At 45.1% G+C, this 27,481-nt stretch overlaps 1 protein-coding gene across 1 annotated transcript in view; it reads left to right on the forward strand.

The window, feature by feature from the left end:
- LOC119435473 (MAM and LDL-receptor class A domain-containing protein 1-like) overlaps positions 1 to 27,481 on the forward strand; it is a 168,268-nt gene that overhangs the window by 38,088 nt on the left and 102,699 nt on the right. Inside the window, 11 exon segments of the mRNA XM_049672663.1 lie at positions 639 to 737; positions 1,504 to 1,664; positions 4,540 to 4,621; positions 6,702 to 6,830; positions 14,393 to 14,652; positions 15,002 to 15,092; positions 16,093 to 16,206; positions 17,089 to 17,345; positions 17,722 to 17,953; positions 25,211 to 25,333; positions 25,464 to 25,600. Coding sequence (XP_049528620.1) covers positions 639 to 737; positions 1,504 to 1,664; positions 4,540 to 4,621; positions 6,702 to 6,830; positions 14,393 to 14,652; positions 15,002 to 15,092; positions 16,093 to 16,206; positions 17,089 to 17,345; positions 17,722 to 17,953; positions 25,211 to 25,333; positions 25,464 to 25,600 — 1,685 coding nt within the window.

Raw genomic sequence — 27,481 nt, forward strand, 5'->3', positions numbered from 1 at the left:
AACAGACAATGCAGAAAAAAGCAGCATACACATGAACCGTCATTTTGAAGGGACCTTTTCGGCACTTTAAGGGGCGAATACAGTGCAACCCGCCGTGGTGGCCTAGTTAGCTGAGGTGTTGCGCTGCTGCGCACGAGGTCGCGGGATCGAATCCCGGCCGCGGCGGCCACAATTCGATGGAGGCGAAATGTAAAAACGCCCGTGTGCTTGCGTTGTAGTGCACGTTAAAGAACCCCAGGTGGTTAAAATTAATCCGGAGCCCTCCACTACGGCGGGCCTCATAATCACCGCTTGTTTTGGCACGTAAAACCATAGAAAGAAGAAGAATACAATGCAGTTCCAATGTTGCAGGTAGTGAGAACAAATAAGAGAGCACATATGAGGGAGAACGGTTTTATCAAAACGCCGTGGGATTACTAACGACTTTTCATTTCGTGACAGAAAAAAAAGGAGTCCCGTATTTACCACATCCAATAAACCCATATGTTCTGGGGGGGAATATACTATTTTTTAACTTTTTATATCGGATCAAATATGATCATCTCGAGGTATGGGATGTGGGGGTTTTGGTGTTTATGTTTATTTTAATATAGCTGGTTCACGGACCTAAAATGACTAACACCTGCTTTGTGACGCAGCTGTTCCCAGGGGTCGCAACACAGCCTTGATGACACCGCAGCTGGGGGCGATGGGCCATACGTGCCGGCTCACCTTCTATACATTTCTGCCTAAACAGAGTAAGTGTGAGTGTGACTGCGCGGATGCTGAAATATCACTGTACGCCCATGTACATGTACACACCAGACCTGCAATACATACATATTATACACACATACATACTCATACATACGGACATACATATAATATGGCTACCAAAGCTGGGTTTGCTACACCAATACTGGTTTACAGATTTACTGCACAAAGAATAACACAGGCGCGGGATTACATAGGAATACATTTAATTATGGTATAAAACAAGTCCTGCATTATTTATTAATTTAATATTGATTGCGCCATGCCAATAGGTATATAAAAATCGTTATCTAATTTCATATAAACTGGTTATGCATTCCAAAGTCGTATTCCAGAACGCTGTATTCCATAAAGTCGTATTCCAGAATTTACTGCAGCTTGTCTTATTCTTGACTCGGGCAAAAATAGTTTAATACGTTCGTAAATGTTAACAATTGTGAGTTAATTATTATTCGTACTGTCTATGTCATGTCATACTGTCAAAGTAAATATCTATGAATACTTGATGGCAAAATGAACATAATCGAAATAGGAAAGCACCTGATACACTTGAGACGCATAACCCTACTATAGCCGTGAGAACGTTAGCCAGTCTCATTCACTGCCAAGCTCACGGATGTAGAATATAGATTAAACTGCTTAGACCACGTGGAACGTGGTCTAAGGAGCAGGCAACCACGTTGAATAGTTCAAGAAAATCGTGTAGGGAAAAGTGCTATATATGTGAGTTGAGCACGCGTGCAATTTCAGACCTGCCGGTATACATTTCCGTGGACGTTGTGGAAACGCTCAGAGATACGGACAAGGTACGGACTCTCAAGAAGAACGTGCTACGTGCTTGGGAGGGTGAAGAGCAAGTTACCTGGAAGATGCAGGCAGTAAACGTCGGAAACCGACGTCCCGGCACCAGAGTAAGCCTGTACACTTGCCTTTCAAACTTCCTTGCTGGAAGCGTGATACGGGTCTCGTGCATACACCTTATTTTTCTACCTTCCTCTTCCCTCCTCTTCTACACCCTCCTCTTCTAAAAGGAAGAGACAAACATAAGAGACGTGACGCAAAACGTGCTTGAAGCAAAACAGGATCATGAAAGCTACCGGCGAGATCTAAAGTAAAGCGAACTTCAGAGTGTAGCGCATAAGCACTTTTACGAATGAGGCGAAGAAACTGAAACGCAAGGGCCTGTCTATAGAGTGTTCTGAGGGGCATGCGGCACCAGTGGCGAGGCAGGGCCGTAAGCGGGTGTATGATCGCAGTGCTGTGACTGCTTGCTGTGGTATAATAAGACTCATATCTGCGGGAAGCGTTAGCGTACTTTAGTTTTAGTGAAAGTTTTACCAGAAAAAGCTGCAGCTTATTTATTAGGCACAGAAAAATTTGTCGACAACTTTTGCTGCCACAAACTTAATCTTGTTGTTGCCTATACCATGCGGACATTTACTTATAACTTTCTAGTCCCGCAACCCAATCCATAGGCTACAGAGTAATCCTTTTCTACGAATAGAGATGCATCCGTTTATTCATTACGCTAAAATGCGGCTAAGATACAACAACGTCGGGAATTTCGAGTGGTTTAAGGAAAACCCAGTTTTTTCTCGCGTTTTTCTTTAGGGAAATTAAAAATTTGGGAAAAAAATCAAAACGTGATAACACAACTGAGTTCACTCTATGCACTTAATTGCTCGATGGTAAAAAATTGACGCTAATGCTGATGTGTCGGAGATGATGTCCGAATTGGGGAGTGAATTACTTGTTCTATTGCACTAAACAAAATACGAGTGGTAAGTACAAGAACTACGCAGGCAGTCGCTCTGTGTCGAGGCGGCTGTCGCTGTATGCGGCAATAGGCGCAGTAGCATTAATTGAAGCTGCCTCGACATCTATTTTGTACTGCACGGAAAGAAACCTTTGAAATCGTTTACTTGAAACCTGAGGCTTGGTACTGACATTTGCAAACTGAAAACAGCAAATGATAGTGGCATTTCCAGGAAGTGATATGGCAGAGGCGTGAACAGTTGATTGTTGCAAAGGCCTTGCTAATAAATAAATAAAGATAGATAGATGGAGAGATAGATAGATAGATAGATAGATAGAGGGAGAGAAAGAGAGAAATGAGTGAGATGTGAAATTAGGGTAGGTTAACTGGAAGACAGACATACAGTTTGTTACCTTGCACTAGGAATGGGGTGAGGGGAGACAGAAAGATAAAGGGGAAAGTACTCACATATCTTGCCGCGTACTATATTCTAAATCAAATGCTTGCGAATTTGGTCCATGACTAGAATAATGAGACCCGAACTGAAATCATAAATAAGGTTCAAAGCCCAAACGACATTTTGCTGCCAATCGTTTCCGGCACCGGAGGCTATCCATGACTTCGCACAAGAACTTCACCGTCGTTTTACAAAGTTGGACAGCATCCAAGTTTCACCCAGGCCTTGGGAAAAATGCCTCTTTTAGGTGACATTTGCTCCGTTGTTTTAACGAAAGTGCTGTTAAGTTTACAGCACAATGCATACATAGAAATCATGTTATGTAAATATTATTTTGAAGGATGGTAATTTACAAAGAGTTTTTATTACTGGTTAAATGTCATATTTATTTTGTCAAACTGAAAATATTTCCCAAAAACTGTCAGATAAAAAATTATCTTTTTATATCTCAAAAGACACAGGGGAAGAAGAATTCAAGAGCTACAAATAGTTTCCAATTTTAACTGAAAAACTAGAGCAAGGAATGTTCTAGACAGGATATACTATTTTTAACCATCATGGCTAATGTGTCATTGGGGAAGGTAGTGCCCAATGGGGTGAAGCAAACGTACCCATTTTTTTTCTGTTTTTGCAAAAAACGTTTGGTTTGATAATGCAGTTGTCCTAGTAGCATTTCTTGCAGATTTGGCGCTTGCCTGCAATAGCGGTCCATGGCTGTCAGAAATGACTGACCGGCGTCGGTCTCGGACTATAGTTTTCAGGCTACCTATACAAGATGCCTCAGAACTTCAAAACCAGGGAACTCCGCGGGAGCTATATAATAGGCCTCTGCTCTCAAAGACCATAGGTGATCAGCGTTCTATGGGCACGGTTGGGAAAGTGGTAATGAAAAAAAATGTCACAGTTTCGCCCTAAGGGCGAAGCAATGAATGCGATAGCAACACAGCAATGTCATACGAAGTAAGGTGAGCGGCTTTGGTAGCAACAACACGCAGAACTGTTGTCGACGCCATCGGCGTTTTGCCCGCGTTAGCTCAAAATGCGTGCGGCGTTGGTGACTGTTGCGGGAGCCTCTGATATAAATAGGCACTTGGTGCCGCAGCTAAACGTCGCCTCCCTTCCCTCCCCCTCCCCCACGGCCTCTCGCGCGTCCGAAGAAGGCGCGTTTGCTCTACATATATGGTGATTGTAAAGGAGAAAAGAGACGCCTACTTCTGCAGCCCTTAAGCGAGCACGGCGCAGAACGCGCGTTTGTTCTCCGCCGTGCGTTCACTCCCCGTGAAAGACGCGCCCCTCGCGCCCTTTCACTCGCACATACAGCGTTCGGCGCGCGGCGACGATTTCATCTCCAAATGACGTCATACGGAACCTCACGGCGACGGCGACGGCGACGGCGACGCCGACGGCAGAAATCTGCTTTTGAGTGTCCATATAATTGCTATCGCAATAAAAAAAAAACGATCGCTCGCATATCGTCTTTTGATCTGTTTCACTACTATGAATAGGCTACGCCATCAGCACAGTAAGTAAGTGTTTGACCCTCTTCTACATGGTGCGTTCTCTACTGACGCAGTTCTACTTTTCTGCTGGTGAGAATGCCAGCATCGACGACATCGAGTACCATCATTGCCACCCTGACGAGACAAAGGAAGAATGTGAGTGGTTATGCTTATGCGTCCTTCATAACTTGGTTCAAAGCAAAACTCGCTTTATCTCTTCTCCCCACTTTGCGGATGCCGGCGGCTGCTGTTTTGCCGAGTATACAACTTTAATCCGCGATGGGTATTATGGGCCATTGGGCACATGTCGAAACAGACAACTTGCGGCACTGCATATATGTGCAACTTGGCATATTCCAGGGGGTATGTTCGAATGCGCAACTTGGGACACTCTAAGTATGTGCAACTGGGTGTGCGCCACTGGATATGTGAACATTCTTGGCCAATCCCACAGAATGGGTATGTGCCAGATGGTGCCCGAACAGACAAGCCGAACAAGAAGCGAGAAGTGAAGAAGCGCGACAGGTATGCAGCCGAGTGTGGAGAAAGAAGTGGAGGGAATAAATATGGCGCCGGAGCATGCACTGAGCGAGGAGCGTGGCGCTACACAGAAGTGAAGAAGGAGAGGTGGAGTAAAGACATGCCAGCAAACATCAAGTAAAGCTTCGCATATTAGCGATTCACGCGTATGCATAGGATGCGCCGATTTTTTCGCCTCCGTAGTATCCCAATTTTCAAGAGGAAGCGTTAACTCAGGGTCAACTCCGGTTACAATATTCGAATGCATGTAAAACGCAGAAATGATTTTATCAGACAACCACCGGACCGATCGAAATGAAGTTTGTTGCATTTGAGAGAAAAAGTTAAGTTCTAGGGAGTCTAGCAAACAAAATTTAGATTTAAAACCTGGAAGTTTTTTGAAAATTCCCGAAAATTGGTAAGTTTGAAAAAATGAAAGCGTGAAGTTTACAAATTCGTAACTCTGTACTTAAACCAGATATCGCCGTTCTGTAAATTGCCTCTGTTGGTGAATACAAAGCGGACTAATTTCATATATGAATTAACAGCTTACGTAAAATTGTTACAATGTTCACAAATGTGTTGCAAAAATCCTACTCACAAATTAGGGGTATGTGTCAGGGCGGTGTCTAATTCAAGTTTGTCCACTTTAGATGTAGTATTAGATGCAATTATGGAATCGTGATGTCGTTTTTACTGCTGAGTTACAAAGTTGTAACCATGATACTTCAGTTGTTTGAAGTTCAGCAATTTTCAACAATTAAAGAAAAGTTGACGATATAAATAAAAAAAGCCTATTTCCTATAGTCACTATGTTCTAGCGTTTATTTTAAACGCAACAAACCTAATGAAAATTGCTACAGCGGTTTCCGAGAAAAACGACATCTCCGTTCACTTGTATTTAGGTAAGAGTAAGCTTTAGCTCCGGTATCTCTTAAGTGTCAAGCGTTAAAACAATTACCATGGCTGTACTTATGTTTCGAGAAATGATTAAACGCAAAATATGTAGGCATAAAAATAGATTTCACGAGGTTGGGCTATGCTACCTACGAACCAGTCACACATGCTTAATACACTCATATTTATTTCTGGTAGAACAACGGTCCATTTGCCAGCATGTGGAATTGGCCTAAGCGTCACACATATTTTAATATCCTTTCCTCAATGTGAAAAACAAAGGAAGGATTTTTCTAGAAGTTTTTATTTATCACATTCTACAACATGCTTCACTTAAATGAAGGACCGCTCGTTCTCTTTGAGGCGAGTGTTGAAGTTCATAGAATCAACTCGTTCCAAACAAATTTTGAACACAGCAATAAAAACCAATTTTTTAAATTTATTGTCTGATTGTCAGGAAATTGTTCTGTCAAACATTCTAAAAATACATTAATACATCTGGCTTAATGAAAATGATCATCGTCTTGGCGAACTATAGCGAAGCTTGGCTGCTGCGCCAAAAGCAACTAACTAACTAACTAACTAACTAACTAACTAACTAACTAACTACTAACTAACTAACTAACTAACTAACTAACTAACTAACTAACTAACTAACTAACTAACTAACTAACTAACTAACTAACTACTAACTAACTAACTAACTAACTAACTAACTAACTAACTAACTAACTAACTAACTAACTAACTAACGTGCCTAGTATGCAACTACAGACATGGCGGGAATTCTCACAATTTCGGTCTTGGATAACCTTTGCAGCCGTTAACTGCACTTTTGAAAAAAAGAGCGGGTGCGGCTGGTACCCAGAGAACATCGCGGACTCCGGTGATTGGGAGATAATCTCTGGCAACCCTTCCTTCGCCATACCGGACCACACCACTGGAAACGGTGAGATTTCAATTTTTTTTATGTGCGGAAGCAAATATGACAGACAAACGCTGGCGGTGGGTGATCGTAACTACATAGGAGGCTATATTCAAAGAGTTGTCACAGAAACAGCGGCGATAATTGTTATAAATGTCGCTAAAAGACCGCCACCAATTGTTTGGAAATAAAAAGAAAAAAGCGCTAGGAGCCGTCCTGCAAGCTGACAGCAGGTTATTTTTAATAGATTAAGAACACATGGGGCGCTATACCGTAAATTGATTCCAAACTGTTTTGATTCCAAACTCCTGCCGTCAAATTTACATAACCACCGACGCAAGCATCGGGCGGTGACCCGCAGCGTTTTCTGAACAACCCAATCACTCTCCTCGTTTATAGGAGGTCACCTTTGTTCGCTTTCAAAACCAATAACATTGTCCACACTCAGCGTTTTTTAAATCTAATTGGCTGACAAGAGGCGAGGAGCACGCTCTAGTGGAGAGGGTTTCGTTGGGGCCGAGCCAGCAGAGCGAAAATAGGTAACCGCATGAAGAGGGAGGTGCCGGCTTCTCCGATTGGTCCGCTTCGCCTTACTTAGCTTGCGGTGGCTGGTCGAAAATCGCGGCGGCGTGCAACAGACATGACATGACAAGAACTTTATTTCAGTCCTGAGGAACTAAGATCTAGGCGAGCCGAAGGCTCCCCCAGATTAAGTCGGTGGCTCCGCCCACGATGGGACCGGGAGACCAAGTCCCGTCGCGATGTCGTGGGCCCTCTGGACAGCCTGGTGTTGGATTTGAAGATTGCTGCTCTTGAGGGATTCCTCCCATTGCTCTTTCGTGATGGGTGGAGAGGCGTTAAGGGCTGGGCACAACCAGAGCATGTGATCAAAAGAGCATGAGTCATGACCACATTTGGAGCACGACTGTGAATGGTCAGGGTCTATCCTGTTAAGGGACCGGGGAGTGGGATACGAACGGGTTTGCAGAAGTGTGAGTGTGCTAGCCTGAGGTTTGTTCAATTTGGGGTGGGGGGGTGGAAATTTCCTCCTGCCGAGACGATAATGGGAAACAATTTCGTGGAAGGTACATAATGGATCTTTGTGGATGTTGACCTCGTTCCGAGCCTGGCTACCCCTGACAGCGCGGTACGTGAAATCGCGCGCTATCCGGTGGGCCTGCTCGTTAGGATTACATCCAAGCGGGTTAACTGAGGCATCTATATGGGCTGGGAACCACGAGATGTGGTATCCTCCTTCGCTGCTCTCCCGATTTCTTTGAAGTGCTTTGTTCACAATATGGTTCGCCTGTTCAGACACTAGTGCGGCCGAGAAGGATCTAACTGCTGTGCGTGAGTCCGAGAAGATGATAAGGGGAACTTTTGCGCTGTGAAAAGCCAGAGCGATCGCCGCTTCTTCCGCCACATGTGCAAACTTAGTATAGACAGAAGCTGCATTAAGCAGGTTGCCCTCCGCGTCTACAACCGAGACAGCGAACTTATCCCCACTGTCATATCTGGCAGCATCGACAAAGAGGGCCCCTAGTTTGTGCTGATTGATCTTTTTAAGGATCGACTTGGCTCTCGCGAATCTTCTACCCTCGTTATGCACTGGGTGGATGTTTCGCGGTACGGGGTCAACCATGATGCGAGTTCTGGCTTGCTGGGTCAGGCTAATTTTGGTCCCCGGTTCATGTCTGGGTTGGATACCCGCTTCTTCTAAAATTTTGATCCCTGGCTTAGAGGATGACAATCTCATTATTTGAGCCACTGTGTGAGCTTCTATTAGCTCATCGATAGTGTTGTGGAGTCCTAGCTCCAGCAGCTTCTCGGTGCTCGTGGACTGCGGAAGGCCGAGCACGCGCTTGATACCGGTTCTGATTAGAGAGTCGAGTTTGGCCTTTTCCGCCTTACCCCAATTAAGGTACGGCGCGATGTAGGTAACATGACTTAAGAAGAATGCCTGGTAAGCTCTGAGCAGATTGTCCTCTTTGAGACCGCCTCTCCGATTTGAGATGCGGGCTAAAAGTCTTAGGACATTACTAGCCTGTCCAGTGAGCCTGTTGAGGGCCGTCGAGTTACAGCCCTTAGCATCAATGTGGAGACCTAGAATCTTGATCGAGTCCATCCTTGGTATGGGATGTCCATTCTTAGCTCGAATTTCTATCGGCAGAGTTTTCAGAGGCTCAAGGTTTCTGACCCCTTGTCGGGACTGTCGGTATAACAGTAGTTCTGATTTAGCGGGGGAGAGTTCAAGGCCCGTGCTGGCAAGAAAGTTTTCCGTTGCCTCCAACGCGCTTTGTAACGAGTGTTCGAGCATGGCAAGTGAGCCACCCGGCGCCCAGATCGTGATGTCGTCCGCATATATGGCGTGACCCACGTTTGGGATTGCATCGAGGCAAGTGGAGAGCTTGTGCATGGCTATATTAAATAACAGTGGGGAGAGGACCGAGCCCTGCGGGGTGCCGCAGTTGCCTAGCTGGTAGGGCCCTCCCGAGACCGTGCCTAGTCGGAGGTGTGCCTTGCGATCCGCGAGGAAAGATTTGGTGTAGTCATGAAAACGCTGACCCAGGTTAAGAGAGGAAATCTCTGTTAGGATGTGTCTATGCGCGACCCTGTCGAAGGCCTTGGAGAGGTCTAGTGCCAGGATCCCTCTCACGTCACGAGTCTTGTTATCAAAGATTGCACTCTTAAGCAAAAGCGTAGCGTCCTGTGTGGACAACGCCTGTCTAAAGCCAATTAGGTGCAACAGAAGGATAAAAATTCCGCTAAAACGGATCCTCAGCAAGGAAGAGTTGGCAGAGTGATGTCGTATGTATGCCGAAAGGGTTTGATAACGTTTTATTGTCACGCAAAAAGGTTTATCATGCGCAAATAAATACATGCTCACCGGCAGGTTCGAGTAGTGAGGGCCTGAGTGATCGGCGGGCAGCCATCTTTTATTCCTTTCGGAACGGGGCAGTCTGTGGCTATTCAGAAAAACTTTCAGTTTTGTTTGGCATATTAATGCATTTTTTTTTCGCGTCGACGTCACTTTGGCGTGGTGAGTTTTTCGCGGTTTTGTGAGGTCGCGTGACAGACAGGCGAAGTGGGCGTAGCCAGACAACATTGGACCAATAGCAGAAGGCTAATGGTGAAAATGCCTGGAATCAGAAATGATTATTTTTCTTTTGTGCGGTTTAATCATGTATAATCAGTGTGTACACGTTATATCAGATGGGGATCTATCGCGGTTTTCGTGACGTCGCGTGACAGACAGGCGAAGTTGGGAGTGGCCCCAAAATGTTTTCACCAATCTTGGAGGCTGATTGCAGAAATTGGAATCAAAACAGTTTGGAATCATTTGGAATCATGACTAGAATGACCAATATATAGGTGCTAATCAAGGTCCGTAAAGTAGAACTCGCAACCACGCTTAGATTTTTAAAATTTTACGCTTTTTATAGTCAGATGTGTCAGTTTCACCTTCTAAAATGCAGACTACTGACACGCAGGATATTACACAGAGCATACGCAGATGGTGATAGAGCTATGGCGATTTTCACGGTGGCTCCTGCATATTTCTTTTTTTTATATGATATGAGGAGATGTTGACGCACAAGTAAGGCGCCGGCTACTCCTCAACTCTTGAATACGTCTAACCTACAACATACAGGGTTTAAAACAGCTTTCTCATATAAGCAACGTTTGCACAGCAACACGGCGAGGAAAAAAAAAAGTGGTACATACAATGTAGAAGTTCAATCAGTCCACTGCACTGGAGAAAAAAGTCTCAAGAATATAAACAATAGTGGCACCTTACAATACAGTCTCTAGTCAGCGGGTGGTGCACACATCGTGTACATGCATGTTTACATATAGCCACATATAGTCACATTTTAACATATAGTCAGCACTGAATATAAACATAAATCACAAATCCACAAATCATAATCTCAACACATGCAATCAATCATACATACAACACAATCATAATCCACAAACACGTACACAGCTACATTGAAATAAAAGAAACATTACAAGCGTTAATAATGGCCAACAATGCCGCTCTCTTCGAGAAATGTTGTTAACGCTTTTAGAGCGCTCTTTTGCAAGGCCGTTGTTGACCATAGGCCCAAAAGTTTCCTTAAACTGAAAGGTCTGCGGTCTAATGCCAATAAGGTTGATTTAAGTCGGCGTCTTGGTGTGTCGTGATGTGGACAATCTAAAAGGAGGTGATATACATCTTCATCTACAAATCCACAATCACATTCGGGGGTTTCCGCATGGCCAATTCTATGTAAGAAATGTTTTGTGTAGGCAGTGACTAGTCGTAATCGATGACTAAGGGTTTCCATATTTCTGTCTAATGACAACGGAAATTTGAATTCAATAAGCGGATCAATATGGTATAAATCAGAGCTCTTCGAATTCTGGTCAAACCACTTATTTCTACACATTTTAAAAGATGTTGCCGTTATGATACAGCGTAATTCATTGTTGATATTGGGAGCGAAATTGCATCATCTTTGAGGTGTGCTTGTTGTGCTGCTTCATCGGCTGCTGTGTTGCCAGGAATGTTACAATGTCCAGGTATCCACTGGAATATTATTTCATGCTTCTCTTGGCTTGCCTTCGTGAGGTCTCTAAGTGTTTCATATATTATACTATCACTGATTGTTTTTGATTTTGTGCTGTAGAGTGATATGAGTGCCGCCTGTGAATCAGCTGAAAATTACCCACTTTTGCGCATCTCGTACTGAAGTTATAAATTTTAACGCACATAGGATTGCGAACAGTTCAGCCGTTGTGGACGAAGTCGCACGAGATAACGTAAACGATTCGTGTTTATTGAGGCCCGGTTTATAGAATGCTGAAGCTGACGAGGTTGCTGTACTGGAGCCATCTGTATAGACGTGTACGTATCCTGAATACCGCATATAAATCTGGTAAAGTGCTAGTTGTTGAGCAGCTTGAATGCACATGTCTCTTTTTCTGAATATGCCATCTACTGACAATTCGATTTTTGGACGAGTAAGCAGCCATGGAGGATATTCGACATCTGAGTTCCAAAATTCATTTCTTGGCAATACATGAAGATTTTCCTGAATTTCTTTATTAACATAACATTTATCTCGTTTCATTATGTCTAGAGCCAACGGGTGATTTTTATGCTGTGTTTGAAGACGAAAATAATGCCGGTATGTTTCTGTAGTTCTCATAATTGGAAACGGTGATTGGCGAGCCTCAGCTATTACAAGACGGCTAGAAGTCGCTCGTGGAACTCCTAGACATATGCGCAGTCCTCTAGCTAAATGTCTTTGAAGTCGCTCTTCTGACGTGTGTGAAAGTCCGTGCAAGATGGGCGCGGAATACGCAATTTTTTGTCGTATTAATGCATTGTAAACAGTGAGCATGGTCGATACTGATCCACCCCATGATGTGCCAGCAAGTCTGCGAAGTACATTCACTATCGCATTGACCTCGTTTTCGAGTTTTTTTTATGTGGGGTACCCAGGATAGTTGCCGATCAAGTATTATTCCAAGAAAACGATGCTGTTTGACTATCATTAGAGGTTGTCCTTCCAGATTAAGAGTGAAATTTTTTAACTGTCTCCGAGTGAAGGGCAATACAGCAGTCTTCGCATGTGATAGAACCATTCCTCTCTCTCTGAAAAAGCGGTTTAATAGTATTTATGCCGTCTTGTAACGCCATCTGAAGTAATTGAACATTAGTTCCAGATGTCCAAATGCACACATCATCTGCATACAGTGAGAATCTTAACTGTGAGGGCAGTCTTCTCGCTAAATCAGCCATGACGCAGTTAAAAAGAAAAGGGCTGAGAACACTTCCCTGTGGTACTCCCTGCTTGTCAACATGTTCAGCACTCTTTCCTTCACTCGTCTGAACAAATATCTTGCGTCCTGATAAAAATTCAGAAATCCATCGCAAAGACCTGCCAGACATTCCGAGTTCTAACATACTTAGCAGAACATGAACGTGACTAACAGTGTCAAATGCCCTCTTGATGTCTAAGAATACTGCTATCGTCAAGTTGCCACATGCACGTTCATGCTCCACACAGGTTACTATATCCAATATTGCATTCATTGTGCATCTCTGTTTTCTAAAACCTGTTAAGTAGTTGGACAACACATCCGTTTCATTACACCACCACTTGTTGCATATTTCTTGCTGCTCTTCATATTGTGTTGTCACGTTTTACAGTGTCAGCTGTTAAAGGTTCACCCACGCTCTTTCGCGTCCTGCATTGATCACTTTTCAAACGAGTTCAGACATTGTCCTCTGGCAGATGAGATGACGTATTGAAATAGAACTGCAAAGAAGCGAGTAGGCGTTGTGCACATAATGGCGAGATTCTTAATAGTATTAGGAAAAAATGCGCGAACGCCTGTAATAAACACTGAAGTTGACGGTAAAGCGGGCCGGTGCTACAGATGGCGGCTGAGCTACTTCTTAAAGGTTCTAGCAGTCTTCACGTGAGCAATGCAGACTTTAGGGATTTCTGTGACAATTGCAGCATAAGCTTAACATTGGCATTTCATTAACATTACAGTTCCTAACATGGCAGTACTTGCGGGTCTTTAGGGGTTCGTTTCCCGCTGAAGGTGTTCTTGGTGGATCTCAACTAAAAGTTTGCATGTATGTTTTTGTCCTGTCGTGAAAGATAAAATTATGCGTACAATTTATTTTCGCCCTCTTCAAGCGACATCGGGTACAAACTTTAGATATCACAAAAGTTGCATTTGCGGACTCTGCCCGCATTTTTTATATTTCACCCACTGAAAATTTAAGAATCGCACACTTTCCCAGAGGACCACGTACGACCGTTGTCTTGTGTTCTTTCTTTTTTTTTTTGCGTCCACCTGGCGCCTTTCGCGGCGTCAAGCAGACGTATTTGCTCCTCGCCATCCATATTAGTTTATGTCCCCACTGCTCTAATGGTTGCGCCGAGATGATACGGCAATATCGCCTACCTGGCGAACCTACGAATTCAGTCGGTGTTTAAATCGTTTAGAATTTATCAGGTTCGAATTGAACCGGTGCACGAATTTTCTCCTAAATCTCGTTCTTTCGTACGCTTCATGAATATTGAGGGGTTCGACGTCACCACTGGAAAACAATATTACTGCCCTTATAAAAGTGCTATGACTAAAATAATTCTTGGCACACCCCTTATGTGAACCGTGTTGTGTTATGGGGGTCTCAAAATTATTCTTTGAAGTAATTTTTTGGGTGATAAAAGAGACGGGCGTTTGCAGCGCATTCAGCTTTCCCTGTTCACTAAGAGATCGAGCTGTTTGTGAAGCAACTTCATTTTATATTTATATAATACCGCTATTAGAAATCGCCGTGCGGTGCATAGGCGAAGACGAAGAGGAAGGTGCGGGCACGTGGGTTCAGCTAGCTAGGCTTGGACTTTGATGCACGCCTTGTTAAGACGGTTTCGCGCTTGTTGCCAATAAAGTCTTCAGAGAGACTTTTCCTGGAACCACTTTTTCTGCTGACGCTGCTTTACTACTGGTGATTCAGATCAGTAGAAGCACTATTTTTTTATTAGTGTGATGCAGCTTTTCATGTTTTTCAGGGATGTACCTGGCGTTGGAAAACTTCCAAGAGACTAGTGTAGTGGCCCACATGGTGTCATCAAAAGTGAACGCTACCGGCACAAGTGGTCGCTGTTTTCGTATGTGGTACCACATGCAAGGGGAGAGCAACAGTCGGCTGACTCTGCGGATATTTAACGTATCTGGCCCTGATTCGAATCTATGGACCAGGAGTGGGCACCAAGGAAACATGTGGATTGAAGCAGCTATAAACATTAAGGCCACTGATGCTCCGTTTCAGGTATGTAAGTGCTTTGGGGCAAATATCTTCTTTCGCCGTGTTCCTCATTGAAATATACTTCCCTAATGCTAGTGCGAACGAAAGGCCTTGTTTGTTTTACTGGGATAACAAATCATAAGAGCAATAAACCAAAATAGAATAACTACAATTTTAATATGCCGTATGAAATTTCTGCTAATGTTTTAGCCATGATCTGCTGTCATCATAGAAGTTGTGAGATATGATAATCAAACCATCAACATCACTTTCCAGATGTGACCAGTGTTCTAGGCCGTTCTTACCGAGAAAGAAGTGAAGTACTATATAACGATGATCATAAACATAACCGGTAACTTTCTTTCCTCCACAGCTTCTGCTAGAGGGTGAACTTCCGGGTTACAGTCAAGGTTTTATTGGTGTCGATGACATTTCATTCGATGAGCGGTCATGCCCACCGACTTGTAAGTGTACCCGCATTTTTATTTTCGTTAATTTTTTATTTTGTTAATTAAGTGAATGGAGTGGGTAGCCACTTCATACCACTGTTTGGTCGTGGAAAAAAGACGGAAGCATTTCGTTATTACAGCACCTATATTTAGGAGAACTGAAAGACACTGATGTCGCTGCTGTTGGAGTGTAATATTTTGGTTCCCTTCTTACCTTATAAAGTAGAGCAGCCATTTCTTCATTCTCACAAAGAAATAACCATTATTATAGTGCTGTCATTGCAGCGTGCACGAGGCAATAAAAGCACATACAGACGAAATTATTCGCAGGGTAATCATTTCTATCTTTTGATGAGTGCTTAACTTTCACTGGAGCATAATTAAATGGAATAATTTTAAAGAAACGATTTATTTTCCTACCTAAATTTCGGGACAAGCTTTTTGCACAAATATACATTAAGATGCATTCATTAGTTCATGAGCTCACGCTGAAGGGAATTGCGCGCTTCACGTAACACGCCCAACTTATTTCACTTTGAATTGAATTGAATTCTGGGGTTTTACGTGCCAAAACCAGTTCTGATTATGAGGCACGCCGTAGTGGAGGGCTCCCGATTAATTTTGACGACCTGGAGTTCTTTAACGTGCACTAAAACGCAAGCACAGAGGCGTTTTTTGCATTTCGCCTCCATCGAAATGCGGGCGCCGCGGCCGGGATTCGATCCCGCTATCTCGTGCTCCGCAGCGCAATACCTTACCCACTGAGCCACCGCGGCGGGTATTTTGCACTTATATTTCCCGCCTGCAGAACATACGTACACAACAGCAGCCAAGTGATCAATCAAGCCCTGCAATTAACGTGTCACGTTATGACGTGTTACTCTGTTTTTAATGTATATTGCCTATGAGCACGCTCGGAAAGATTGATGAAGTCACCTTGAAGCATTATCAAGTGTTATCACTTCAAACATTTTATGAATATTGATAAGTTCCTCCTATAATGCTTTTGATATAGTGACCTGCAACTTTGAAGAGGGACCGTGCGATTGGACGTTAAATGGCTGGGCGTTGGACACCGGTAATGATTTCAAGGTCATTCCAAATGATCATACTACTGGCACAAACACAGGTGAGCAGTTTGGGCTGTGTTGCGAGACCCGACGTCTACTGGTTACCAGAGCGAATGCCTTAACTACTTAGCAGAAACATTCCGCAGAAAATTTCCACTTTACTTCTGACTTTGTCACAGCTTCGTTAATAGAATCTTACGCTAAGTGACAGTTTGAGCTGCAATAAAATGCGTTTGAAGTTCAAAATAACCATGCAGAAAAAGCGCCAAATTCATAGGTAGCTGTAAAGCAGAAGTGAACAGCGCACATAATTTGTACGTTAAACACTCAAGTAAATGATGTGGCACCAATTCTTAAGGCGCCGCTGAGAATGAATAATTCCATAGTCTACGACACTTAACCTTCAGCGAAGTGCGCAAACGAGTTTGGCACACAAGGGAACTAGAAAGGTATTTAGAGAGGTGGCGGTTGAGTTAAATTCCGACTTGACTGTACTTTTGTTTTCTAGAACGTTCTGTATGAAGGTGCAAGAAGTAGATAGATGTGAAAACATGCAATATAATAAATAAATTCTGGAGTTTTACGTTCCAAAACCACGATATGATTATGAAGCACGCCGTAGTGTGGGTCTCCGGATTAATTTTGACCATGGCATGATATACCCGCGTTGCTGCATTTCGCTCACATCGAAACGCGGCCGCCACAGCCGGGATTTGATCCCGCACCTCTCGGTTTTAGCAGCACAACTCCAAAACTGCTACGCCATCACCGCTGGTGATGGCGTAGTCATAATTAATTGTGCCTCGGTGCGTAGGTGAATTAATAGGCACAAGAATCTTCATGAAGACGTGATTACTGTTGACGCATGTGACAAGGTTTAGTGGCGCCGACAACCTGGCGTTCAAGGAACAACTAAGGGTTGCCTTGTTTTGTTTTCGTAGGCAACTTCGCTAGGCTTGATGGACAGAGTGGTCGCCTTGTCAGCGCAGAGCACGACTTGAGTTTGGCGGAGCGGAGGTGTTTTCGCTTTTGGCACTTCTTCACGGGCCAACGCGAAATGACTCTCAGCGTATATAAGCACGTAGCCGCTCCAGAAGAGTCTCGAGAGCTCGTATGGACTATCAACGGGGAAGATCGGCTTCCGAACCAGTGGTCATCCGGATCAGTGAACATAGCTGTCAACGATACCTCATCCATGGTGAGAAATGAGGAAATGTGGCGCGAATATTATTGTGGCGTCAGTAACGCGCTGGTGTCGCGCGTATCATTTTCCCAGAAAGGCGTCTTTATGCAGTACGAGAGAAAAATTGCGTGGAACGCAAATGTATTTTATGGCAGCAATTTGAGGATGGATATCTCCAAGCTGGTTGTATAGTTAGGTCCAGGATTTCTGCTAAATCAATATTTCTTGAACAATCACCACCTTCAATTTGAAGATTGCAAAATGTGTAGTAAATCTACGAATTAAAAGAAGTTTCGTACATGTCCTAACACTCATTCCTGCGAAGTATGTATTCGTAAAAAAAAACCGACTTTATCCTCATTCATTGCTTCCTATGCATGGGCTGCCCCAGCGACTCGAATTGGAGGGCAAGAACCCGTCGGGAAATGAGAGTGCGCTGGCCGTCGACGACTTGCTCTTGTCTGGTTGGGAATGCCCTGGACCTGGCAGCTGCAGCTTCGAGGACGACCTTTGCAACTGGAGGAACGTTGGCGGTATCAAGAACCTCGCCTGGGTACGGTGGTCGGGCCCCACGCCGGACCGCAGTGGCCCCGCGGCCGACCACACTGTCGGCTCCAGACATGGTATGCATCCCGTCCAACATACCTCACCCTAAAAATAGTTATCCGCGTTTGAAGAATTGCTTTTAATATTACTCCGGAGATTGTCAGTCCTGTTTAGCACTTGCAAAAACTACTACTTACGGCTGCAATATCCAATATTTGTCTTTATTTGTGCAGTCAATATCGATGACCTCTTTAACCTCGTTCTCGATGTCTAATATGACGATGCTTCTCAAGATACACAAGGGGCTGCTTACGAAAGTTGATCATGTGACACAGAAGAAATTCTAGCACAGCTACTGTGTAACTACCCATCATACGGAGATCAGGGGCTTGATCTTCGGACCGCTTTAAGGAATTTAGACGACAGGCTGTTTACAGAAGAGAACATCCTGGGACCGTGTGGTGATAAGGCCTTTGCCGGACGCCGAGCGCAGCCGGGCAGCGTGCAGGAAGGAACTGAGCCTGACTGCGATCACGGGCACGATAACTTCCTTCTTTATTTCACGCAAGCAGCATATATATATACTGAAAACAATCACGTGACAAGTGACGTCACGGACAGACAACGTTTCACACATCAGGACGAAGGCGCCCGATAACGCAGACACATGACACGCGGCATAGGCGCTACCAGCCCAGACCTTGACCTCGTACGTTTGTGATGTACGAAGCAACCAAAGCGCTGCTACATTTTATTGCCATAGCAATTATATGGACACTCCAAAGCGAATTTCCGCCGTCGTCGCCGTCGCCGTGAGGTTCCGTATGATAGCAACAGAGATGAAATCGTCGCCGCGCTCCGCACACTGTATGTGCGAGTGCAAGGGCGCGAGGGACGCGCGCTTTCACGGGGAGCGAACGCACGTCGAAGAGCAAACGCGCGTTCTGCGCCGTGCTCCCTGAAGGGCTGCAGAATTAAGCGTCTCTTTCCTCCTTTACAATCACCATATATAGAGAGCAAACGCGACTTCTTCTATCGCGCGAAAGGCCGTGGGGGGACGGGAGGGAGGGAGGGGAGGCGACGTTTAGCTGCGGCACCTAAATGCGTATTTATATAAAAACGTTGCGAGGCGAGAAGGTGGGTAAGATTTCCGACGCTGCTCGACGACCGTCCCATTCTGATCTCGTCGACAACCTCCGAGCCGCCCCCAGAGGCACCGGCAACAGTCACCAACGCCGCGCGCGTTCAGTGCGAACGCGGGCAAAACACCGACGGCGTCGACAACAGTTCTGCGCGTTGCCGGTGCTGCTGCATGTCCAAGTTTATACAGCTGATGAAACCACTATCCTTACTCCGTATAGCTCTCTATAATTTGCTATCGCAATTGATGCTTCGCCCTTCGGGCGAAACTGCGACATTTTTTTTGAGATGACCCAGCCTATATATGGCTGCTTGTGACGAACTGAACAGCGAACTCTTCAGCTTGTGTGTGCATGCGTGCAGGGAATATTTTCTCTCTCTTCTTGTAATCATCCTTTACTCCCGTTTCGTCCTTTCTCAGAGCAGGGTGGCCAACCAAGCTCAACTTGGCTAGCCTACCTGCCTGTTTCCTTTATCACTTCTGCCTCTCTCTCTCTCTCTCTCTCTCTGGATCATGACTACAAAATACACAACCTCAAATACTTAACCAACATGATGACGAAAGCGCTTTCGTATTTAGCCGCCGGCACAACTCGCTGCGATGTGTATATTGCACTTGTAGCGGCTTTTCTTTAGGACACCTGGTGCAAATGAAGAGCAGTTGGCTTCGCACCTTCGAACGAACGGTATGGGACTCTATTGATGTCACCCATGTATAGACGGAAAAAAAAACGAGACTATTTTCTGGTGTATTCAAAATAAGATCGCGTACCGTCACTTAAATTCTGTGTGCACCACTCAATGAATCAAATGTGGCATCGTACGCGTAATATCTTCTTCGTCACAGCACCGCCAATAGAAAAAGCTGTTCACACGTAGTTATGTGCTGACAATGATTTTCAACAAAATAGACTGGTGGGCTAGTTGGTATTGCATGTTAATAGTTTTTAGTGCAAAGAAACGCACGACACGAGCGAAGGCACACAGGACCCAGCGCTTTCTTGGTTTGGCGCCTAAGTGACAGTCCTTGGATGAATTATTTTATTGCGATAGCAATTATACGGACACTCCAGGCGCAGTTTTTCACTCGCCGTCGTCAACATCATGTTGTTGAACCGATAAAGTCCAAATGCGAGAAGAATGAGCGGCTCGTGCGCGGGATGTTGGGGGTCACGTGATGTGCTGCGGGTGCGAGGGCAAGCATGCGAGGGCGACCCGAGAATGATGGTGACTGGATGCGTGCCATTAGAACCGTCTTCCGCCGCCTCCAACGTTGGGGGTAACGTGATCGAGCCCGCGTAGCCCTACGGCCAGTCTAAAAGAGGAGAGCGCGCGCCTCCTTCTCGGCTGCCCGCACTGCCGAGTGCATACTAAATACTCAGCCCGCGCGCCTTCGTCTGGAGATCATCTGCTGCTGGTGCAAAGGTGAAGGGCGATCATGCAAGGGCGATCCAAGATGGCTGCAGGCTTCATGCGCGCTGTTTTGTTGGACTGTTGGAAGTAGCGCAATTTGAATTTTGGAGGCTGGGCACAGTTGAAATGGTGAAGCCAGCGGCAGCACCAAACGTTCGCTTAGGGACAAACACGCGCGCTACCCGCTAGCGGCGCACCTCATCACACTAGCGTTGTGACAGGGAGTACACGATGTTTGAGTGTGCTCGCGAGAAACCATGCTTGTTTTACTAGTAAGTATTTATATTGCCCATAATACTACGACTCTTCGTGTAATTGTCCAATACTTTGCTGTTGATATCAATGCTTCTTCTTTTGGACGAAACTGTCACTTTTTTAGCCTTATTTGAATACAAATTAACATTGTGTGATTCGGGTTCGCCCAGGTACCATTTTACGTGTAAAGTGCAGCGTAAGTTGAAAGCTTTGAATTGTGGTACGGCTTTACAAGCGCAGTGAAGACTGGGATTTCTGAAACCCTACGTCTTCTGGAGAGGCATAACAGAAGGCTCCTCTATCGAAAGATTTTAGAAACACGTTCGCAGATTTCTTGAAATTATACCCCGGTCATACTATTCTGCAGAGATAGTGTGGAAATCTTGCAGAAAACTTGTAGACTTTCTCCGGGAAACCTCGCACAAAATTCTGTGCACAGATACGAAAAAGGTTGCCGATTTCAATGCCACGCCAATTAAAGAATCTTGCGTTTTCATTACCATGTGATGAAGCGGTCTCTTTAACAATTCAGTAAGCTTGCAGTATCCAAAACCCATGAAAACACAATAAGTGGAAACATCACGTTTTCGCCCTCATACGGCGTGGAAGGATAGGCACGAAAAGTGAGACAGTTGTATGGTATCTCTCTTTGGTAGTGCGTACGAACCTTTCCTTCGTTCGGCTCAAGTAGCCTTATGTGTGCATTCACTCTTTTTATAGCGATAGCAATTATATGGACACTCCCAGCGCATTCCTGCGGTTGACGTCGCCGTCGCCGTGAGGTTCCGTATAAAGTCCAATGATGATAAAATCGTTTCCGCGCGCCGTACGCTGTGTGTGCGAGTGAAATCGTAGAGGGTGAGACGGGAATCGCGGCTCAATGTAGTGCACGCAAGGGAGGAAGGCAGGCCGGAAGCGCGCGGTCTTCTTTTGCGCGCGACGCACGGGGGGCGAAGTGACGGAGAGACAGAGGGAGGGGGGTGCCGTTCTGCCATCCGTCGGCTGCTGCTCGCAGCGCGGCCGGGCGGGCGCCGTATCTTGAAAGCGATCTGCTATGTGGGCGAAGGGCGCGCCCGCGCGGGCCTTATCTTCAAAGCGATCTGCGATGGGGACAAAGTGCATGCGCCGAGTGCCGGTAGATTCGTATGCGCTGTGCTTTCGAGGTTTAGTTCGCGCTTAAGTGAGACGAAAGACAGCACGAAGGTCATTTTTCCCGCTGCTGCTGGCGCGCTTTCCCACTCCGGCATTTTGACAGCGAGTTTCCGCGGTCATCGAGCGAGATGTGTTCCTGTTTACCTGTGCGCGCGTGACACCGCACTTGTCTATTTAGTTAGTAAGCGAATGTTTACAACTTAATACGGCCCATTAAACTACTATCTTTGCTTCGTATAGCTCTCTACTAATTTGCTATCGCAATCGATGCTTTGCCTTTCGGGTGAAACTGCGACTTTTTTTGTAAGAAGTGCTTGCAGCATCGCCAGGAGATTAGTAAAGTTGGTATCATCATTGATGAAATACGATAATTAGGTCTATTTGTGCATTGTATTGTAAGAGCTAATGTATCTTCGTTATCTCCTGTAGATTGCCCCTGGGCTATGCACCCGATTATGCGCAGTTGCCCGAGTTGAACAAAGCGTACTTTATTTGAACATGTAGTTGATTTGGAAGGTGACCCAATAGTCAAGGTATTAATGTGCGCTACACTCACGTGCAGGTTTTTAGAACACTCTGTCTGGCTTGTTTTGATTACTTAATGCAACTGCCCATTACCTTCAGCTTAATTATACTCGTTGTTGGGCTAGCTGACTTATACTGTACATTGAAGATCGAGAAGAGCGCCTCCGAAAGCGCTGCGGTAAAAACAATTTATCTGTTTCTACCTCCGTCTGAGTAAGCGGCGAGCTGTTTACTAGCTTCAAGTCCGGTCCTCGTCGTTGAATTCTCACTCATGGGTTATGGTTCAGTGCTTATTAACAGCGGAGCTGTTTAAGCCGGCCGTTATTCCGCCTGTCGCGGACAACAAAATCTTGCCGAGCGATAATTCACTGCGTTGCCTAGCAACATCGCCTAGCAACGCAGTGCCACCTCCTCGCCCCGCCGATGATGATGATTAATTGGCATCCCCTTTGAAACGGGGCGGCGACAAATAGTCACCTAGCCTGCTTGATTCAATCAGGCATACTATACACGTGCTTTATCTGGCATTTTTGTCTACTTTTCATTATTCTTTTTCTTTTTCAAAAATTTACCTTGTACCGCTACCTATCATTTTAAGAGATCAAGTCGTATCCATATTTTCCCTGCTTTTTTTCCACCAGTACTCCAATCGTCTCTTGCTTATCTCTACGGCTGATCTGTTGATGTTTGCTTCCACTTTAAACCCAAGCGCTTCTGGGAGTTGCACGTTACCTACGGTTCTCGCTGGGTGGATCCCGTCGCATACCATTAGGATGTGCTGAGTGGTCTCTGGATCTTTACTGCAGCATACACATGCCTCATCTAGTTCCGAATATTTGCTCCGGTATGTTTTGGTCCTTAGGCAACCGGCTCGAGCCTCAAATAGCAAGGCACTGCCCTTTGTGTTATCGTACAGATTTTCCCTGCTAATTTCTGTCTTCTCATTCTTGTAAATCTCCATTGTCCTTTTTGTATCCATTCTTTGCATCCAATTCACGATCTCTATTTCTCTCACTTTCTTTCTGTTGATTCCTGGTTGTCTATTTACAGTTTCGATTATCCTGTACTTGGTTGCCAACTTCCTTGACCTCTTCCTCCATTCTGTGTCCACTGCTTTTCATGTAGAGATACTTGTGCACTTTAGCCGCCCATTTATTTTCATCCATGTTCCTGAGCCTTTCTTCAAAACTAATTTTGCTCTGTGCTTCTCTGACTTCAAAAGAGGCCCAACCCATGTCACCATGCACTGCCTCATTTGTGGTGTTACCGTGGGCTCCCAAAGCCAACCGTCCTACTGATCGTTGGTTAACTTCCAAACCCGACAAGATATCAGATTTTAAGCATAGAATGGCATTTGCGAATGTTAGCGCTGGCACCATTACTCCTTTCCAGATTCCACGCACTACCTCATACTTATTGTGGCCCCACAGTGCTCTGTGTTTCATGATTGCTGCATTCCGCTTTCCCTTTATTTTCAGGTTATCTTGGTGGTTGCTTGAGTAATTTTTTCCTTCGTTTATGTGTACGCCGAGGTACTTATATTGCTTCACTATGGGTATTACTTGCTGTTGAATTGACACCATGAAGTTACTCGTCTCTTCATTAAAGATCATAATTCCTGATTTCTCTGTGCTAAACTTAAGGTCTCGATTTGTCGCTGCATTCCCACAGATATTCGCAAGTATCTGTAAATCTTTTTTATTGTCCGCTAGTAGCACAATGTCGTCTGCGTACATCAGTCCAGGGACCTTCTGTTGCACCATTTGTCCATTACGCATGTAGGATAAATCAAAACCTAATTCGCTGTTTTCCAGTCGTCTTTCTATACCCTTAACGTAAAGCGTGAACAACAATGGTGACAGAGGGCATCCTTGCTTCAATCCTTGGTGAATTCCCACCATTGCATTACCTTTTCGACCTTCCCATACCACTTGTACTTGGTCGCCTCTGTATATCTTCCTCAGCAGCTCCACGAAATCGTCATCTATGCCTTTGTGCTGAAGAATATCCCATAATAATTCCCTGTCTACGTTGTCATGAGCTCCTTTAATATCTGGAAATGCTATCGATAAAAGTCTTTTCTGAGCTACTGAAATCTCTAGGCACTGAGTTAGTACAAACATATCCTCTAAGCGTCTGCCTGGCCTGAACCCATTCTGTAGTTCCCCCAATACATCGTTTTCTCCACTCACTTCGACAGTTCTAATTTTATGGCTTGCATTGCCATTCTCGCCGCCGCTCCCGCCACAGCGCCACCTAGTGACGCCTTGCCTAACTTGCGCAGCAGCGCCGCTCGCTCCTCCACCATAGCTCTGCCTAGCTTCTCCCCACAGCAGCGCGGGGGCGAAGCTCCAGAGTATATAGCTCCGCGTCGCCGAGGCGCGGAGACGCACTTTGCCTGGTGAGTTTACCTGCCGAGCCCCCGCAAGAGGCATCGGCTGCAGTGACGGACACCGAGCGCGGTCGGTGCGAACGCGGGGAAACGCGGTCGGCGTCGGCAGCAGCTCAACGCGTCCCACCACTTAAGTAAAATTCCGTGCTGGAATGATGAGCATCAACGGAGCCAATGTGGAAGAAGACGACGACGACGAACGCAGAAGCAATGGCACGAGCGCGTTTGCGCGGTTGCGCCGAGGTGCGCCAACGTGCCAGCTGTGGAAGAAGACGACGCTCTAGAGAGAAACAAGTTAAAGCTACTGAAAAGGCCAAGTTAAAGCTAAGAGAGAACCAAGTTAAAGCTAGGGAAGGCCCGCCAGCTTCGCTGTTTGTTCAGGCTTCGCACCACTAGTGTGAAGCTGCCTCCTTTTTTTTATACATGTTTAATATATAAATAATTTCTGTATGCGCAGGTCACTTCCTATTACTGGATGCCGAATCTGCCAAGAGGAATCGTGTAGGTATCCTTGAAAGTGAACTACTTCACCACTCTCCCAAGAGCTGCCTCCAGTTTTATTACTACGTGGATCCAGAAGGTATGTGCTATCAAACATTGATCACCAGAATACACAACTCATGGAAATCGGAGTTGATTTGTTCACTTAGATAATAGTGCGTTTTATTACGGGTGCCATCTCTGTCTTTTCATGGTTTTATCCTCAACAGGTACCCAAGCAGACCTTTCGGTCGAGTATGCGTGGCGTGGAAAACCCTTTCGCCACGTTCAAGTGTTGGCCAAAGAAAGATTTGCGGGATGGCAACTTTTCCGTAGTGTTCAAAGTAGTTTGCCTGAGGCGTACAATGTGAGTTCACACTTTACCCATCAATTCTGAGCTTAAGAAGCACCTATTCGCATTGCACAGAACGCTTTGAAGTGCTGCGGGATAATAACTTTAATTACGTGAACTTAAGCATATGATGGCATCTGGAGGTGATTCCGACTGTTCTAGCCGCATAGTTAGAGAAAAAAGAGGTACTCCCCTGAGCAGAAGTATAGGGACCGGGGATTTCGCGAGAGAGCCTATTCTCTCCTCCGCTTACGTATACGTGTATAGCTTGAAATTAAGAACTGCAGTCAAAACTTGGTATTTCGAACTTTCCAGTGCACTCGTTCATTGAGTTTGTGCGTCTAAATTATGCGAATAAATTAAGTTTTTCCGGGGAGCCTGCGACCCGTATACTTTGGCTCACTGGTGTACAACATAGCAGTAAACGTTCAAGACTGATACGCATCTCGAGCGGATGATATGTACCTCGAGTTTGGACTGCGGCGGTGTTCTTCCCCTACAATTGCGCGCTACTAAAGCGCTTCTAGCATTTACTGCGCGCTACAAGCCTTAATGAGACTTTGTAAACTATCGCGTTTTAGCGCGTTTTGAGTATGTGTATGTATAGACGTGTGTATTGGATGGCTTGTTGTGCTTCGGTTTTTCCCTCTCTTTCTTCCCGCGTCATATATTACAACTGGCGTGTTGCGGCCAATCCAGCTTTCCTGGTCCCTGGGGCTCATTTTCCGCAAGAGAGCCACTGCGGGTACATGTTCTAACTAGGCTAATTTCTCCAGTTATTTTAATGGTGTTCATAGCGCACACAGACCTAAACAAATAGCGGACAGGCAGAGCATTAAAGTATGCCAGTTATCATTAAAAAAGGAGGTGCAGTATCGTCAACTCATAGGGGAAGCAATTTATTTGTATTTAAGCGCTGATAGCGGCTTAAATTTGAAGTGTTAGATTCTGATAAAGCAGAAAAGTGTCGAAGGTATACTGGCTTGAATACTAATTGTGTGTTTCCGCTAAGAGTCGTGGGACCGGTAGAGTCAGCAGAAAACCAAGCGCGATGATCTTAGACCGTGACCTATGCGATATACTCTGCGCTGATCGATGGCGATCTTAGGAAATCGTGATAGGCATATGGATGAGTCAGTGTTAAAAAAGTTGGCAGTGAATATTCTACTCGAACAATTATACCATCTCCTGAAGAATGCAGAAAGCCACCGACACTGCGTGCGTGAATGACGCTCTCAGAAGTGTGTTTGCCTCTCCTGTGGTGGTTCGAGAGAGTTCGCTTAGCACGCGTTGTCAAACACGTTCGCTGCCGTTTCTTGTGCTGCTCGCTGTCCGAGTAACTTTGGCGGTTTCCTCCTTTTGTCGACGACTCCACCTTACGTCAGGCGACCCTCAGCAAATTCAATCTTCAGCACAGTGTTTTCAAGAAATACTGAACCCGCATTGACGAAGCACTTCGTACGCTACAGTGGTTCGAAAGGATAGGCGTCAGCCAATCATGATAATGAACATAGTTATAGCCAAGGCGGCTGAATAATAACGAACAGAATTGGCGAACGAAAAGCTTTGTTAGTGTCTAACTGTTTTTCATCGGATCTTTTTAGTATCGATGCCTTGATAAAAGGCGTACATAGAGTTTAGGAGTATTTTGCGTATGTATTTATATGAATAAATCAGCAACCCAGTTATTTTTATTGTGAAATCCCCGACAATTCATTCTGTCTGGAGAGGAAAAATAAGCCGTGATATTTCTAAGTGGATCTTGGTAAATGGTAAACCTTTATTCTTGGTGTAACGAATTCGCTTTTCGGCTTACTGGAAGCGCTGTCACTGTTGGCATAGACGCTCAAGCCTGTTTAATCTTGAACTAGACGAATTGAAAAGTGAGTGGAATTG

Source organism: Dermacentor silvarum, chromosome 1, assembly GCF_013339745.2.
Source record: "Dermacentor silvarum isolate Dsil-2018 chromosome 1, BIME_Dsil_1.4, whole genome shotgun sequence".
Lineage (NCBI taxonomy): Eukaryota > Metazoa > Arthropoda > Arachnida > Ixodida > Ixodidae > Dermacentor > Dermacentor silvarum.